The sequence below is a fragment of the Centroberyx affinis genome, unplaced genomic scaffold (genome assembly GCF_046629955.1).
Source record: "Centroberyx affinis isolate AG114_WGS23_722 - 3 ecotype Tasmania unplaced genomic scaffold, CSIRO-AGI_Caff_v1 ptg004219l_1, whole genome shotgun sequence".
NCBI classification, from domain to species: Eukaryota; Metazoa; Chordata; class Actinopteri; order Beryciformes; family Berycidae; genus Centroberyx; species Centroberyx affinis.
In genome coordinates, this window is record NW_027281963.1 from 174,534 (window position 1) to 190,484 (window position 15,951).

At 42.4% G+C, this 15,951-nt stretch overlaps 1 protein-coding gene across 1 annotated transcript in view; it reads right to left on the reverse strand.

Moving 5' to 3' along the window:
• Nucleotides 1-15,374, reverse strand: part of LOC139664306 (junctional adhesion molecule 3B-like) — a 36,103-nt gene extending 20,729 nt beyond the window's left edge. The window contains exon 1 of the mRNA XM_071543095.1: nucleotides 15,277-15,374. Within this exon, the coding sequence (XP_071399196.1) occupies nucleotides 15,277-15,325 (49 nt within the window). The 5' untranslated portion in view covers nucleotides 15,326-15,374. The remainder of the gene's footprint in view (nucleotides 1-15,276) is intronic.
• Between the last annotated feature and the right edge of the window lie 577 nt (nucleotides 15,375-15,951).

Genomic DNA, 15,951 nt, shown 5'->3' on the forward strand with positions numbered 1-15,951 from the left:
TTGTGAGGGCATTTTAAACTGATCACTAGAGCTGGGGTTTATAAATGACTATTGCTAGTGTCTACTAACCTATATCCCCCCCTGCAAGTCAACAATGAACTGGTCAGATAATAATACATGGTGGTAAATCCCCGGATAACAACATTCCACTGCCTGTCCCCTCTTCCACAGTAAAACCTCCCCCACCCAGTGCATTCACCCACCCAGATGGACCCACCCATCCACCCACACCCAGCAACACACTCCTTATCCTTCACAGGAATATTAACTCTTTCCTAAAGCTTTCCATGAGCACGCCACAAACGATAATAAATAATTCCTCTACAACATAAAGACATGGGAACAGTCACATCTCCAGATGTCAGGCTGATCTGGATGTCGGGATATTAACATGGGCCTTTTTTGACCAGCCAGCGGTTCCTTTACCTAATAATGCCCTATTTGGCCGGCGCACTGACAGAGACATAGGGGGAGGCTGAACCACACTGGCATAGCCTGGAGAGATAAGCGGTCATTGTTGAGTATGTGGACGGTGAGTGTAGCCGACTACGATGAGCTAACGCTCGTCTGACAGCTGAACAATAACGCAACACCGCAGAGCAGAGACATGTTGACTTAGCAGGTCCAAAAGGTTTAATCTGCCTCACTTCCTGCATGCTCCAAGGATGCCGCTGTGGGCTGAAAAGAGCTGAGCTGAAAGGGTGCTTTTTGTGATGCAGCCTTTAGGGACACACAAACTGTTTCACTTTTTATTCAACTTGGCTGACTTTTTAAAAAAATACTGTTTTCACAAGTTTTGCTTTACCCCAACAACCTGGATATCCGCAGCATAAGCAGGAGTTTAGTTTTATCAAGCGGCTGCACTTGGAGTCATCTCATCTCAGCTCAGTGTGACCAAATGACGCTAACCAACTAAGTGTGAACGCCAACAGACAAATGTAGCACTGCCTTAAACACACACAAGAGTGGAGCCAGATACAGTCACGTCTTCAACTGTGTAGCCGCACAATTGTGGCACTCAGGAGCACAATGTGCGAGACGGCAGCAGGAAGCTCATAAACTCTTCATAATAGGGCCTCCCAGCAGCATTCAGCTCAGTCATCGAGATGCTATCGGCCCTGAAACAGCAGGCCCAGGACAAACCCCAGTGTTTCTAAAGTCTACTCTTCCAGCAGTGGCTCCCCATAGCACAACTCATTAATTGGCCCTTGTTTGCACCCTTGAACAAAAGCCATCTTGTGTAGTGAGGCAGGAACGCTGCAAACCGTGGCAGTTAGGCCAGTTGAATGTATAAATGTCCTCCCCTTTTGAACTCTCTGTTGTGTGGACAATATAACCCCAATGGGCTAGTTCCATTTTTCCTTCTGTACACTTTCTGACTGGTGAAATAGTTGACATGATGAATGTCTAATTACAGATTGAGACACTGATTTCAGAAAAGTTTTCTTTCCCATGTCTACTAGCGAAAAGAAAAATATGCAGACTTGGATCTTCAATATATTTCGAAACACTTGGGCTGATTTTGTGTATGGTTTTCATTACCAGTGCCCACAATAGCTGACTCATATCTGTACCCTTAACAACCTGTTTATTCCTAAGAACCCATCCACATGCCATTCCATTTAATTGTTTTGCATGCAGGCATGCAAACCCAAGGCAGTATAGAAATGAATAACATCCACCAGCCTATGTGCTTTCACTGTGGTTCACAAGCATTGATGTATGACTATAGGGTTAGGCCTCTAAATCAAGCCTGTCAATCCCCATAACTTAGAATAGGCCCCAGAAAATGCAACCCTTAATTCAGGAAATATAATGTAAAAGAGAAGTTTTGGGAGATGTACACTCAGGATGTGCTTGTTGCTTCCATTTCATATCTTACATAACCAGAAAGAAAAGAGTGACTGCAGACTGTGTGAGCATAGGAAAGCTGCACTCAATCACTACTGTCAAGCAGAGAGTCAGGGGTCAAACAAGTTACTGCTGCTCAAGATTTACACTTTTACAAAAGATTTCCTTTAAACCAGCCCCTCACAAACTATGGCAACTGGCCTGCGTTTTGTATAATGCTGTGGGAGGCAATTCTGGCTGTTTCATTGTTCCTTAGTAAGCATTAGTGTGGAGTACATGAAGAGGAGTGTAGAATGTGAGGTCACCCAAAGTGTGTGACTGCGTGGGGACGACTGGTCACAGGTGAAATGAGCTTTGACAGGCGTGGTTGAGGGGACTGGGTCGCTTTCACATGCCCCCACATTTTTAACACAAGGAGACTTTGAATGGAGAAAGTAGCCCAAGGGCAAGATCATCTAAAAAGAGCTACAACTTTCTCCCCTCTGTATTTGTTCAGAAGCCCCTTAAAAAGTGGTTTCTGGTTGATGTGCAAACTTGTTGGAATATATTCATGATACGTAACAAGCACAGATTCAGTACAATCCAACAGCACATTTGTGGTGATGAGGTGTAGCTCTTTCTGAACGCAAGAAGACTGTGGGAGTTGTGTGAAAATTCAGCTAAGTTATGAACATTCATAGTTAAATTTACGCTACATTTTTATAATAATGCAACTACTTCCTTTAATTAATTAGGTGCTGCTCAATAAAGAACAGACATGATTTGTAGAAAATGATTTTCACAAGTGTTTTAACCATGATGAAGTTTGAATCTAATAGAGAATCTGATGGTTATAATTGTATTAGTTTATATATAGCTTATACCAACATTCATTAAAACTGCACTGCTTCACAAAATGCAGAGAATTGAAACGACATGGATTGTGTTATGATGTTTGTTTACGCCAGCCTGACAAAATAACTTATGGTTAGAAGGGCGGAGGCGCTCGCTCTCATAAGCCACATAATGAACTTGTGAGACTTGCAAATTCCAAATTGCAAAACACATAACTGGAAATAAATCATGACTATTTGTTAATCATTTCAAGAGGCAGCTAAATATGAACACAACGTACCTACTATGTCAAAAAACACAAAACAAACCAAAAAATAATATATTGAGACATCAAAGTGTGCAATTTCCGGGGCAAGCATTACCCAGTGAGCAGCCCCCTCAGACAACAAATGTGCACAAAGACATACTCTAGACTCAAATAGTTTGCATAGGCCGCCTGAGTTGTTGGACAGGGAATGTGGCTTGAACAACAGCTGGGGAGGGATGGGGAAACCATCTGAGGCTCCTGGTACTGCTGACCTCCCCGCTGGAGCCTCACTTCCATCACCTGCTCAGGGAGGAATCCTCCATGGGTTTCCGTGGGAAATGCCGGCCAAATGCGTCAGACGGGCCGAACGACCGAGCGCTCTGTGCCACCCGTTCTGTTTCCAGGCTGTAACGTGAGCTATACCACCGTGCTCATACAGCCACACAGGAAGTAAAGGTGTGCTGTACAAAGTTACAGCGCAACCTATTGGTCCGGGAAACAATGGCCAAGTTCCAAAGTGCTTTCATGGTAAGAATAGAGGACAGCTGGTGACCTTAGTCACCTGCTGTCTTTGCTTGCGTCAAATATAAGTGCTCTGTGGCATTCTGTCTGGTATGGCTGAGTAGGGGAAAACCGCCATACATCTGCTCTTCTTGTCAATATTTTCTCCTTTTTACAACAATTATGTCCTCAGGGTGAAAATCAATATTCAAAATCAGATGCCAACACAATGACATAGTGTGATAGACCGTTCTTAAATGTAATCTTTTCTTTCACTATAGCTAAGAATACAGGAATGTGTTACTAAGCAGATTATAATGCACTTGTCTGGTGTTTACATGCCGATAGGAAAGCAGAGACCTGCCCGCATCTGGACCTTGATCCAGCAAGGAAATCCAAACCCCATGGATTTTATTTCAGCGCTCCCTTTCAACTGTCTAAATGGTACAGATTTGACTACAGTACATTAGTACAAGCAATGTAACTGCGGAATGACTCAGCTGCGTGTAGGAAAAAATAACCCGTTAATAGGCGGTGATTACAACTGAACATTAGTCACAGTGAGCAGAATATTCCATCAATTAGAGACTAGAGTCACTAGTCTGCCTGTTGCCCTCGGTAAGGAAGATCCAGACTGTACTGAAATCTCTGGAGCTGCGCTCTGCAAGCCCGGCCCTGATAAGCGATGACTACCACTGATTGGCAAAAGGCCAGGCTCGATCTGCTTAAATGCATCCCACTCAACACTGAAGGGAAAACAGTATAATGGAGCAGACGTAAGTGGTTTAGTCCCATACATAATCGCTGTTTTATTCACATGTGGGACCTTTAGGTTGGATACCAGCGCTTCATGGCAGGCCTTCTGAGCCCCCTCCTTCTCAGCAGAACTGCGTGTCTCGCTGATAGCCACACACTAACGCTTGCCCTGAAGGAGGCCGCCCACAGACGTGAGCAGTGATGATCTTGAGTGTTGATGATCTGAGATAAAACTGTACGGTCGGTCAGTTCTGCATGAATGACCCGCGCGGAGGGAAGGGCGGGGAGGGGGGGGAGAGCGGGGGATTCATTACACCGGGCATCGGCTGGACGGAGGCCGTTTAGAGACAACTCGTCAGCCCAGAGATACAGATTCCCTCTGAAAGTGTGTGTGGAAAGCTCATGAAACCATAAGATCATTGTGCTAGCTCAAACCAGATCAAGCCAGAATGGATGGCTCTGGGGGAGTTCTGGGTTCAACTTTGGCGTGGAGTCGGGTGGGTGGGTGGTTGTTTTCCCTCGTGTTCTCCACCCACAACAGGCGCACACATTTTCTGAGGCCTTGTGCGAGCGCCGTAAACTTTACCCTTGCTGACTAAATGGCTTTTGTTCTTGTGTTTCCTACTGTTCTCCTGTATTTTCTCAATAAATTATTTGTTGGCTCTTTGCTTTTGTATGTTGAATATTTTAGGAGCCACACATCTGTGCTCTCTGTATTCTTGGGTTCCAGAGAATAACTATGAGACGTGGCTTTGTTTTAAGGTAAGAGCTAAGCAAGCATATCCGACACTAGTCGAGCACCTTACAAACAGCGTGCAGTTTCACTCCTACAGCTATCACCTTTGTGTTTTAACTATCTAAGCGTAAAAAATCTCCTGTTGCTGCTCCCTGGCAAGATTGCTCCACCGGGGTCATTCCAAGTTTATGCAATTCTAGAGGTTATACTTTATGTGGCCAAAGTAAGCATGATTACTAACAGAAAGACACAAATCCCTATTACGGCGTGACTTGCTGTGTTTGTTCTTGTTTGAGCTGAAAATACAGTTGTTGACTCCTGACCGTTGAACATCTTTAACTGCATTAACGGCTTGACTTTTTTTCCCTTTGTTGTGGTATCTTTCAACGTTATGACAATCCTTTTCAAGTCTTACAAAATCCCTGGTAATAATGCTCCGTGATTATTGAGGCTGTGTGCGGAATCTGCATGTTCCTGATGGGTCCATTTAAGGTCATCTTGTAAGCTCTGATAAAAACCATTGTATAAATATGTTAATCTGACTTTGGAAGTGGGACAGTCTTGAGAAAGGAAATGGCAGAGGAGATAAAGTGGTCAATTTGGGGATGTCTCTGCTGTATTACATGGCAGGATATGAGGCTTAATGTTGAGAAGCTGACAATTTAGTTTAATTATAACCTTTACGGGCATAAACGTCAGGAAATCCCTTAGCACAGATGGGATGTGGAACATTCACTGGCTGATCCTCCATTTCTGCTTCATTTCTTCTCCATCTCTTTAGTTTTCCAGCACTGAGCCCAGGCTAATATAGAGTACAGTAGCTGAAAATGCATTTAAAAGACTATGCTCCTCCAAGCGCTGCTCGTTTCTGGACAGTCCTGTTGATCTCACCAGTCCCCCACTAGGCTCTGTAGCTTAAATTATAAGGCAGTCTCATCTTAACGCTTTAGTCTCTCATCAGCTTTGAGGCTGCAGCCTGGCCATTTTGAGTGACCTGTTACAAGGATGACAAATGCCTGACAAACCACTGAGTCATGATGAAAATCACCCAAATTGCTTTCTTCTCTCTTTCCCACTCTCTCACTCGACCGCTTGCCACGACACAAAAACCAAGGAGAACCACAGGCAACGCTCCGTCTATTGGAGCTCAGATGAGGGCCACCATGTTCCAAACTCGCCACCTATGTCTGGCATCCTGACAAATATCTGAGGCACTTACTTACCGAAAGTATGTCCTCACACACATGTGGCAACTGGACTGTGCAGGCCGTCCCTGAGCTTCTGCCGTTCACAGCAAAGCCGATTCACAGCAAAGCCTAAAAAGCATGGAGCGCCCCGGTACCCGTGATCTTTTCTGACAGAATCAGGAAATTCCATTAATGCTCCTAGATATCAACCGTTTCAACTCTCTTTAACTATTTATTCATGTTCCGTCCAACAACACTTTCAACAAGCACAGTTTTTCACACGGCTGATGATGACGTTTTAATGGATGTAGACGAAGAGCACTCAGCTGAATGTCTTCATGATCATCTTGTTGTCTGGACTTTTAACTTTTCTTTTTTTTTATCATTTGACCTAAAAGCCAGCCATTTGTTTCGCAGACCAATACCATTTGGATCAATATCATTTGGTTTATTTTCTAGCAAGATATTTTCTGCCAAGTTCTAAAATAGCATAACAGTGCTATCAATTCCAGTTAAATCTCAACATCTTTACCACTAAGTAACCCAGAAGGGATAGCCCTAACACCATATGGCCAGATGGTCTGGTTACAATCTGCCAACACTATCTGGCCAGTCAGCTGAATGCACATTGCGTTTCTGATGGCACTGGTGGGGTTTCCACAGCAGAGGAGCTATTGATCGAAGACCCCTTTTGTTTGATTTGCATGAAAAAAAAAACAACAACATTTCTTGTACATCTGTCTGTTCTCATTTGTTAGTATAACATAAAGACACAGTATGTCTTTTGGGTCAAGGAGAAAGAACTTGCTGTGCTCTGAAGTGTAATGCCTTGCAACCTGTCACAAGTACATAGTCAAAGTGACATCTGAATTCCATTAGGTTGGAAGCACTGTATCAAACTCCAGGGGAGGCGAAGGCAGTTGCAGCAAATGCCAGTGACAAACTTTGATGGCCATAAAACTTATCTGAACCAAAATCTAATTTGCCATTGCGTAGCAGTCAGCAGTGAACTGTGTTTTCTATGCTAAGCTTGAGACGGTCTTAAGAATGATTGAGGATGATTTGATGCTGAGCTTTTGCCTCATCGTAATTCATTAGTGGTGAATGTCTCACTGAACTAAAGCATCAATGCCAAATACTTTGTATAGGACCAACAAGAAACATTTTACTCAGAAATCCAGAGCATCACCCCTATTACCCTCACACACACACACACACACACACGCACCAGTTATTCATTGCTACTAACTCCCTTTGGATGGCCACCAAGATTTCTGTGTCATGTCTTACCACAAGCACTCTGAAATCCCCCTCTGCAGACTGTCCTGTCAAGTACGGAGATATTGAGTATCTCTTTCAAGAGATACTACATGAAGATTATGCCTCAACATGGATTTGTTACCATCAAGAAAATAATTAGTTAATCCATTTTAATTAAGGGGCTGTTCTAAGATCTCAGCAATATGTTATTTGTTGATACGCTAAATCTAGTGGACTGTGGACTGTTGGAGGTGGAGGTTGTCAAGTTTATAATAAATAATTCCTTTTTTTTTTTTTTTTTTTTAATGTTGAGAACATCAAGGTCCAGGTTTCCCCCCGCTGACCAGGCCCTATCTATCATTTCTGAGAATATTGCTGAGCTGAGCTAAGCTGTTTTGAAGCCATTTTGCACTTGGTCCCAGAGGATGCCAGGATCTCACCTGAAGTCCTCTATCTGTCATTTAGTGTCCCTACTAAACTGGCTGGCTTTGCCCTAAACCATTTGCACTATCTACCCAAATGGCTTTGACTGTCAAACAGCCTCGCTTCAGTCGTGGATATCATAGCATTTGGTATGTGCCTGATGACTGGCTGGTAAAGCTAGATGCTGTTTGTTGCCATAGCTACATATCTGGTGGCCTACAGATCTGGTGCTGCCCCCACAGTATGACAGTACCATGCAGAGCTGACGTGGGACTGGAGGTCAGTGGACATAGGTGTGGATGCTCCCTCAGTATTTACAGACTACTAAATGTTGGATATAGAGGGAAATGGAGGACCATTTTCAATCTTTGGCAACTCCTTCCGAGGTCTGTACAGGTCTAGGTAGTAGGCCTACTTCAGTGATCATTATTATTATTATTATTTTAGTGTCTGTGAAATTCATGTCAAATAAAGAAACATTAGGCTGCTGACGTACAGTCTCTCTGAGTATCAAGACTAAACAAATGGACTGTTGAGGTGTTTGTCATTAACATTTTTTTCATATTTTTTTCAGTTTAAGAAATAATTACTACATCTGAAAACACTTAAGACTTCACTAACAGCTAGTTAACTTGGCAAACTTTTGTCTTGATTTTAGCATTACTGTTGTAGATCATTACTGAGGTCAAAACTCGCAGGGTTTAGGGACTACTTTGTTGTAAAAAAAATCATAATGTTGACACAAGGAATTCTGGTAATATGCTGGAATAATTTAGAGCAAAGAGCAGAAAATTTCGAAGAGCGTTAACCTATTAGAGGCTGTGCTATCTATGAGCACCTCTTCAGTGGTTGCTCAACCTTACCTGTGATATAATTTTCTTACACCGCAGCCTGTCTGTTATCACTTCAAGAACCCATGAAGTGAAATATGACTATTTTTAAACGCTAAGCCAAGGAGATGATTCAGGCCAAGAAATCCACAAGAAATGTGCACTCAAGGCAGCCAAAGGTAATATTTCTCCATCCTCCCTGCAAACACGGTGTAGGGCAGCTTGCTCAACCTGCACTCAGGGGCGGGACGTTATGATTGACATCTCTTTCGGAGCTTTAGGTGAACAGCTGGGGTCTTGTTTCCAAGGTAACGCATATACAAAGTTGTGTTTGTCTTTACTGGAGAGCTCCTACCCTTTTTATCATAACCATGCGTCATCAGTTGCGTGGAATTCCATTTCATGGGGTCTTTAATATAATCCAGAGAATGAGATTTAGAAAAAGAAGTGCTTGGGGTGATTTTTTTTTTTTGTTAATCCAGATCTCAGTTCAGATGAACAGGTCAAAAGGATTGTTCAGACATATTTCCTCCTGCCAAGAAATGTCTTTACAGCAAGTCTTTCTTTTATCCCATGACAACCTGAAGAAAGTCCCCCTGCTTTATTTCTTCTCATTTAGATTACTGTAACTCTCTCAACTCTTAAAAAACTTAAAAGCCTCTCTCCTGTCTGACAACTCATCCAAAATGCTGCAGCAAAGCTTTTAGCCAGAGTTGGGAGTCATCACCCCTATTTCATCTTCCCTGCATTGGCTACCTTTGAGTTTTAGAGTTCATTTTAATATTTTACTGATTAATTTTAGGGCTCGCCTGGGTCTGGCTCGTGGCTCGTGGCTTTATTACAGAACTTGAAATCCCACATGAGCTGATATGTGACCTGAGATCATTGGACTGGGCCCTTAGTTAAGCCAGATCCTAAACTGAAAAATGGATGATGGAGGCTTTTCCATCATGGCCTGTAGACTTTGGAATTACATACCTGCAGAGATCAGGCTGACCAAATCAGTATTTTTGTTTAAACCCATTTTAAAAACTTTCAATTATAGATTAGCCTTTTCTCAATAACCTTTTGAAGTTGCTTCTACCCAAATTTAATGTCTTTTATTTACATTTCAGTATGTATCACTGTCTGCTTATTCTGTTTTAATGATTGTGTTTATGTTTTTATTTATTTGAAAGTACTGTGCAACATAGATTTTATACGTTTAGATGAAAAGTTTCTTGGTCATGTACAGTAACTGGAAAAACACCAAACTCAAAAAATGCTTTAGATATTGCTAGTCTATATATGTTTTGTCCTGAATCATATTTTCAGTAGGTTCTGACTATGGGCCCAATGGTTTGGAATGAACTGTGATCAAACACCTGAGGTTTGTCATATGACTCTGCCTTTTGGCTATTTTTAGACGGTAATTGCCTTTTGTTACAGCCTGGTAAACAGAGGATGAATTCGGAGCGATTATCTGGTTATGACTCTCAGCATGGAGCCCAGCCCCGAGCTTTTTCCTTTCAGAGAGACGGCCGCTCAGCCACATGTAGTTCACTGCCTCTGCCATGTCATTAATGAAACCCCTAATTATTTCACTAAGCTGACAGCATCCCAATGTTTGATCGATGGTGGTCTCTTTTGACCTATTGATACACTCCGTCAGTATCCAGTGAGCACACCAGGAGGGAAACTGCTCCGGCGCTTCCTCCCCCTAGGGACCATGTGACCACAGATAAAGATCGTCAAACAGGAAACCACCCTAACGCTGCCCTAAACTTAGACAGCAAGTGGAGAGGCATCTCAGAGATTATCCTAGTTGATAGCCCAAACATCCAATAATAATGTCTTGGCAAAATAAACAAACACTTTAGCCTGCTATTGAGGAAGGGCCATAATTCCCAGAAGCTCATTATCCTAGACAGGACGACAATTATGTCTCTTTCTCGTAGATCTCCTTCTTGTGTGCACCTCTGATTGTAAATCTGGCCAGTTTTATAGAGAAATGCTTACTCTAAATATGTTCCTTTTTCCATGAGTCAGGCCAAGGCCGTTATATTTTCATATGGAGTTATTGGCCGGTATGTTCTGCCTGGAGGCTGGGTTCTAGTTTTTGACCAGTGGTTCTTTCACATGGTAGTCTTATTGACATTTGAAGCATGCACATGCTTGCCATTTCTGGAACGTGAGCATGTTAGTGTTTGCCTTTCAACCTCAGCATCTGCTACAGCTTACAGAGAGAGGAAAAATGATAAAAGCAGGATAGGGGGCTGAATTCTTCTCTGTGTCAAGTTTCAACGGATTTCTGTCTCGGGAGAGGTATCGTCAAATCCAGCTTGCTTTCTAAACTCCTTCCACCAGCAACACTGTTGAGCTTTCTTTACAACACTCTCTTCTGCTTTGACCTCAGCCAACTCATCAACAGGGGTCCCTTTTATCTCTTAGGAAAACAGGTGGTTATGATTGTTAGTCAGAGCACATACGATATGAAGGTTTTGCCTCCATGTGTTTTCTATTTGGAATGCTGCATTTGCTAACACACACACACACACTCAGGTTTGGGAGGGACACCGCAGATATTTCTGGTCACGTCCGCGATGCTGACCAAAACACCTCCACCCACTCCTGCTCAGCTGTTTCGGATCATTCCACAGTAAGGGCCATGTGCTACTTTGACTTTATCCCACGGAAAGACTGCTGTTACGCAGACATTCACATGGACGACTGCAGCGCTTTTTTCACTTAGAATGACGCCAAAGTTTTGGGGTTTTGAGAAAATAATTACACAAAATATCAAACAAGCATAGAGAGCAGCCTTTCAGGTCCTTCATAACTGGAAATACAGACACACTTCTCTGCTGTTCCACTTGAGCTGAAAGCAAATTGACAACACTAGTTGCAGGATAGGGTGTTACGTATGATAAATGTATAATGCCACCCGTCTCTCACTCAGGTACTTTCTAGCGAGAATAACTCCTACATTGTAACAAACAAGGGCTGAGCAGGAAGGGACTCCTCTCTGTTTATCTGTTGTCCCTGTTTTACTCTGCCATTTACTGTCTCTGCAGTAAAATGTCAGACTGTATGTGACTTGCCCACAGGGGCCCAACATGCCATTCAGAGAGTGCTCCAAACATTTGCTCACAAGCTTTGGGTAGGGTAGGGAAACATCTGACAACATGCACCTCCTGGGGGAGGCACTATCAGCACTTATCCTGGGGCGTACCGACTCCTGCCACACCAGCCAGCTATGCCGCACATGCTAAACAATGAGAAAACTGCTGTCGCTTGGCTCTCATTTAGACAAATGTTTGAAGAGTGTGCTGGGAAGCTGGGAAGCGTCACCCGGTGAGCAGCACCCCAGTTATATGCAGGGTAGTGGGTGTTCAAAGCTCTCTGCATGATGCAACGACTTATCAGGAGAAAACACAGGGGAGTCAGAACAACAATCTAGCGGACAGCTTTCTCCTTTATCTTATCTATTCTGATAACGAGACTTCGTCTTGGACACAAAGGGCTCAAACTGAATTAGTCTGAGAGTCATGAGGTGAAAATAATGACAATGTCAAGTCATAAAAATGTCAGTTGTCCATGCTTTTGACAGTAAAAGCAACACACAATTTCGACACTAGAATGATAAGTAGTAAAAGCCGATTAATCAAGTCTCATTTGCCTCATCTGAGTCTCATTTATTCATTTAAAAAGTTTATGATCTCTCTTTGTCTCTAACAAAATTTGCTGAAGGTGATCCAAGTATTATCAAAAATACAGCAATAAGGTCTCAAGTGTATAGATCTCCACAGGTGTTTCTTATAAGAGTCAAAGCAGTGATCTCAAAGTTTATATTAGCTCAGTACTAATCCACTTTGAGCATCATCCAAGCTCCCAAATATCTTGGCTATGCTCTTGGCAGGAGAGTCCTGGCAGATGTCCTCCTAAGTGCGTACCACTTTCTTTGGAATTTTTTAAAGTAAAATGGTTCAGGTAAAGCCAACAATGGAAAATGTCAATGCATTCCATTAGGTCAGATTGGAAAGTCTGCAGTAAGCACGCGTACTTAAAACAACAATCACTCTAGTCTTTTGCTCGGTTGAAAGAGGAGTGAGCTGATATTTACAGCTATGTTCTGTCTTGCTGGGCGTAGCCGAGGCTTGGTATGGCTGGGGTTGGATGGTCATTAAGGAGCCAGATAGCCAAAGAATACCATGAATTGAAAATAACTAGCACATCTCACAGACACAGAAATAACAGATAGTTATGAGCTATTGAGCAAGAAGCAAAACAATATATTCTCCTCCCATTTGCTCACTTGTGTGAAACATCAAAACCTGAATTTGAAGCTAAGCTTTTCTATGAGAAACAAGAAGCATTCTATTTACAATCAGTCTCTATTAATCAGCACCAATTAGTAATTCATAACATGGCTTCTGGCCAGCTTTGGTCAGTTGCAGTCTAGCCAGATTTGGCCTGGTTCTAAAGACAGTGGAGATGCTGGCTGTGAGCCAGCTGACAACATGGCTAAACCCTGTCCAGGCAAGACAAAAGAAATTCTTAAATCTTAGCCAGCTCATTCCCCCCCTGAAAATGTCAATTGTGCTGACACCATGCCCTCTCGCAGATTTACTTAGGGTACAGACCATTAACAGTACTGACTTTGAAATGTATCACTCGGAAAAAAAATGCTTTGTACAGCCTTAAGGTATGTCAAGACAGTGTTCAGACTCCAGCAACAGATTTGAAACAAGCTCCACTGCTATCCCTCATTAAATCACAGAGAATAAGCCAATCCACACACTTGAAAGATCACAGGAGCTGTAGGCAGGTTCTGACATCTGTGCTTCCCTTTGTTCTGTCTGTCTGTCTTCTCAGACCTGCTTAATATACTTAAAGGGGAAATGCTGATATATGCTATGCTGTTATAGCCAAATTCTTACTGTAGTACAGTTATTCATGCATGAATAGCATTAAAGTACCAATGCCAATTAATGTATAATTTTGTAAATGCCTTCCAAGTAACACCTCAAGTAAAGTGTGATAATTTTTTTTATTGCAGTTAAAATCAAACGACTTTTCTTACTCTTAAATTTCAAAAGCAAAGCCAAACAATCAGCGCGCTATGCCCTAATTATAAAGATCTAAATCCATTTTCAGAATGATTTCATAAAATCAGATAGGATTTCATACTCAGAGATTCCCCTTCCCCTTTAACATAATGGACACTGCTAGTTACACGTGAGCCACGCATTGTCTCATTCAGGGATGCAGTGGAGGGTAAATCCCCTAAACTCAGTTTACCCACTTTATTTGCGTGATATAGTTTACCCACCTTTATAGCCTGAAATAAATCTATATGACATTACTTCATAGTAAGTAGTATCAAGCTGTGTAAGTTATTTTAGCACTAAGCCACGAGAAGCAGTGCTTTATACAGAGGTTTTAGAGCAGCTAAGAGGCGTTGTTAGGCATGACGCATCTTGACTGCTGCAAAGCACAGCAACAAGTGGTTTATCCTTTTTTTATAAAGCAGTGGTAACACACCGTTTTATTAAAACATGTCTAATAAATCTTTAATTATTAATCGGCAATAGTAATAATAATTAGCGTTACGTGATGTTCTTGCGACAAAAAACTTAACTGTAGCTAAACAACTTGGCTTCTAAGCGACACAAAAACTGGTATGTGCAGTGATTTTCGGTTAGCGCATTAATACTTTGATTAACTGCTACGCTGTCACAGGTGTGACTTTATCGAGTATGTTAAAACAGCTTTGATTTATCCGTTTAATAAACCGAAGTTATGAGTATTTAAGGGGGAAAAAGCATAAGTGAATTGATTCCCGTTGATATTGCTGGCTGTTTTTGTTTACCGCTACATCTCTGGTCTGGTTTGAAAGAGTTCAGAGGGAGGAGGGGGCAGGCTGGCTGGTCGACACTGGTCTGGCTCCTCCCGCGGACAGCCTGCTTTATTCCCCCGCAGGAAAAACCGTTATCTCGCATCACTACTTTCAGCATTACTACCATCACCACTGCCCAAACACAATGTCAAACAGTTAACGGTACAAGGCACGAAACAGACCTAATTCATATTTAATTCCCATACATAAACTCGCTCTCCGAACTTGAGTGGTTCAAACTTTTTCAAAGTGAAGACAAAAAACGTGGAGGCTCAACCAGACTCCGAAATGTGCCGCTAATTGAACTAATGCAAGAGCTCAAAATAGCGCTCAGATACTAGCATCGTCCTGTGCCCACATGTATGTAGATATTTAACCATTTTACATATTTTAATAGTTATCCGAATCTGAATAAAACAGTGAGGCAGACTACGCGATGGATTACAACAGGGCTTGCGGACTAAAACGAGGGCTTGACCCGCACATTGGCCAGTCATGCGGACAGTACGCCGAAAACAGCGAGTACATTTATCATTTTGTTCCGAAAATAAATGAGTACATTTACTTCCAGTCTGGATGACTGGTCTCGCTGTCCGTCTGGCTTGAGTTTAACGTTAGTTGGGTCCACAGAGGGTTACTTCTGAAGCAGAATGTATTTCGCTGCTATAAAACCTCGACCAGAAAGATGGAGAGTTGAATATGATTTGAAGGACATACTCCCCGAAGACAGAGGGGGAAATAAATGCCATTTTGCATGATTTTATTTTACTTACAGTGAGTTGAGAGCAGAGTCAGGAGGCAAGCCAGCCGTGTTATCGCCATCTTGGAGTCGATGCAATGCTCGGTTTAGCTGGCCGTACATGCGCAAAGTAGCCTGGTGTGGATGGAGAGAGAGAGAGACAGAGACAGACAGAGAGGGAGAGAGAGAGAGAGGGAGGGGGAGAGAGGCAGAGAGAGAGAGAGAGAGAGAGAGAGGGAGGGGGTATCTATTATATTAGGTTTCCATGGCTACCGAAAGCATCACTCACACCGACAAGAATTTATAGTTGACAAGATGTGGGAGGCTTTTACTACTGTGGCCTTAGGTAGGCAGGCAGCAGCTGCAGGCTCAGATAGGACACCACCAGCTTCCAGCCCTTTATGTGCTGTAAGATAGAAGTGAGATTAACCAAGTAAATAAATAATTACATAAAACACTAACCGATTTACTTCCAATTTTCCTCATCAATAAGGATGACAGCCATCCTCAAATAAAATTTATAGAAAATATCAGTTAAACTAGCCTACTATCCCTGTAGAGGAATCTTATACTATAGGAGATAAAATATTAAGTCTGATAACTTACTACTGAGTACCACAGACACACTATAAGTCCCTATAGGAATACTGCAGGAATAGTATAGGGGTTTTTCTTAAGGGGTTTTCTCCAAGAACATAAAAATTGCCTG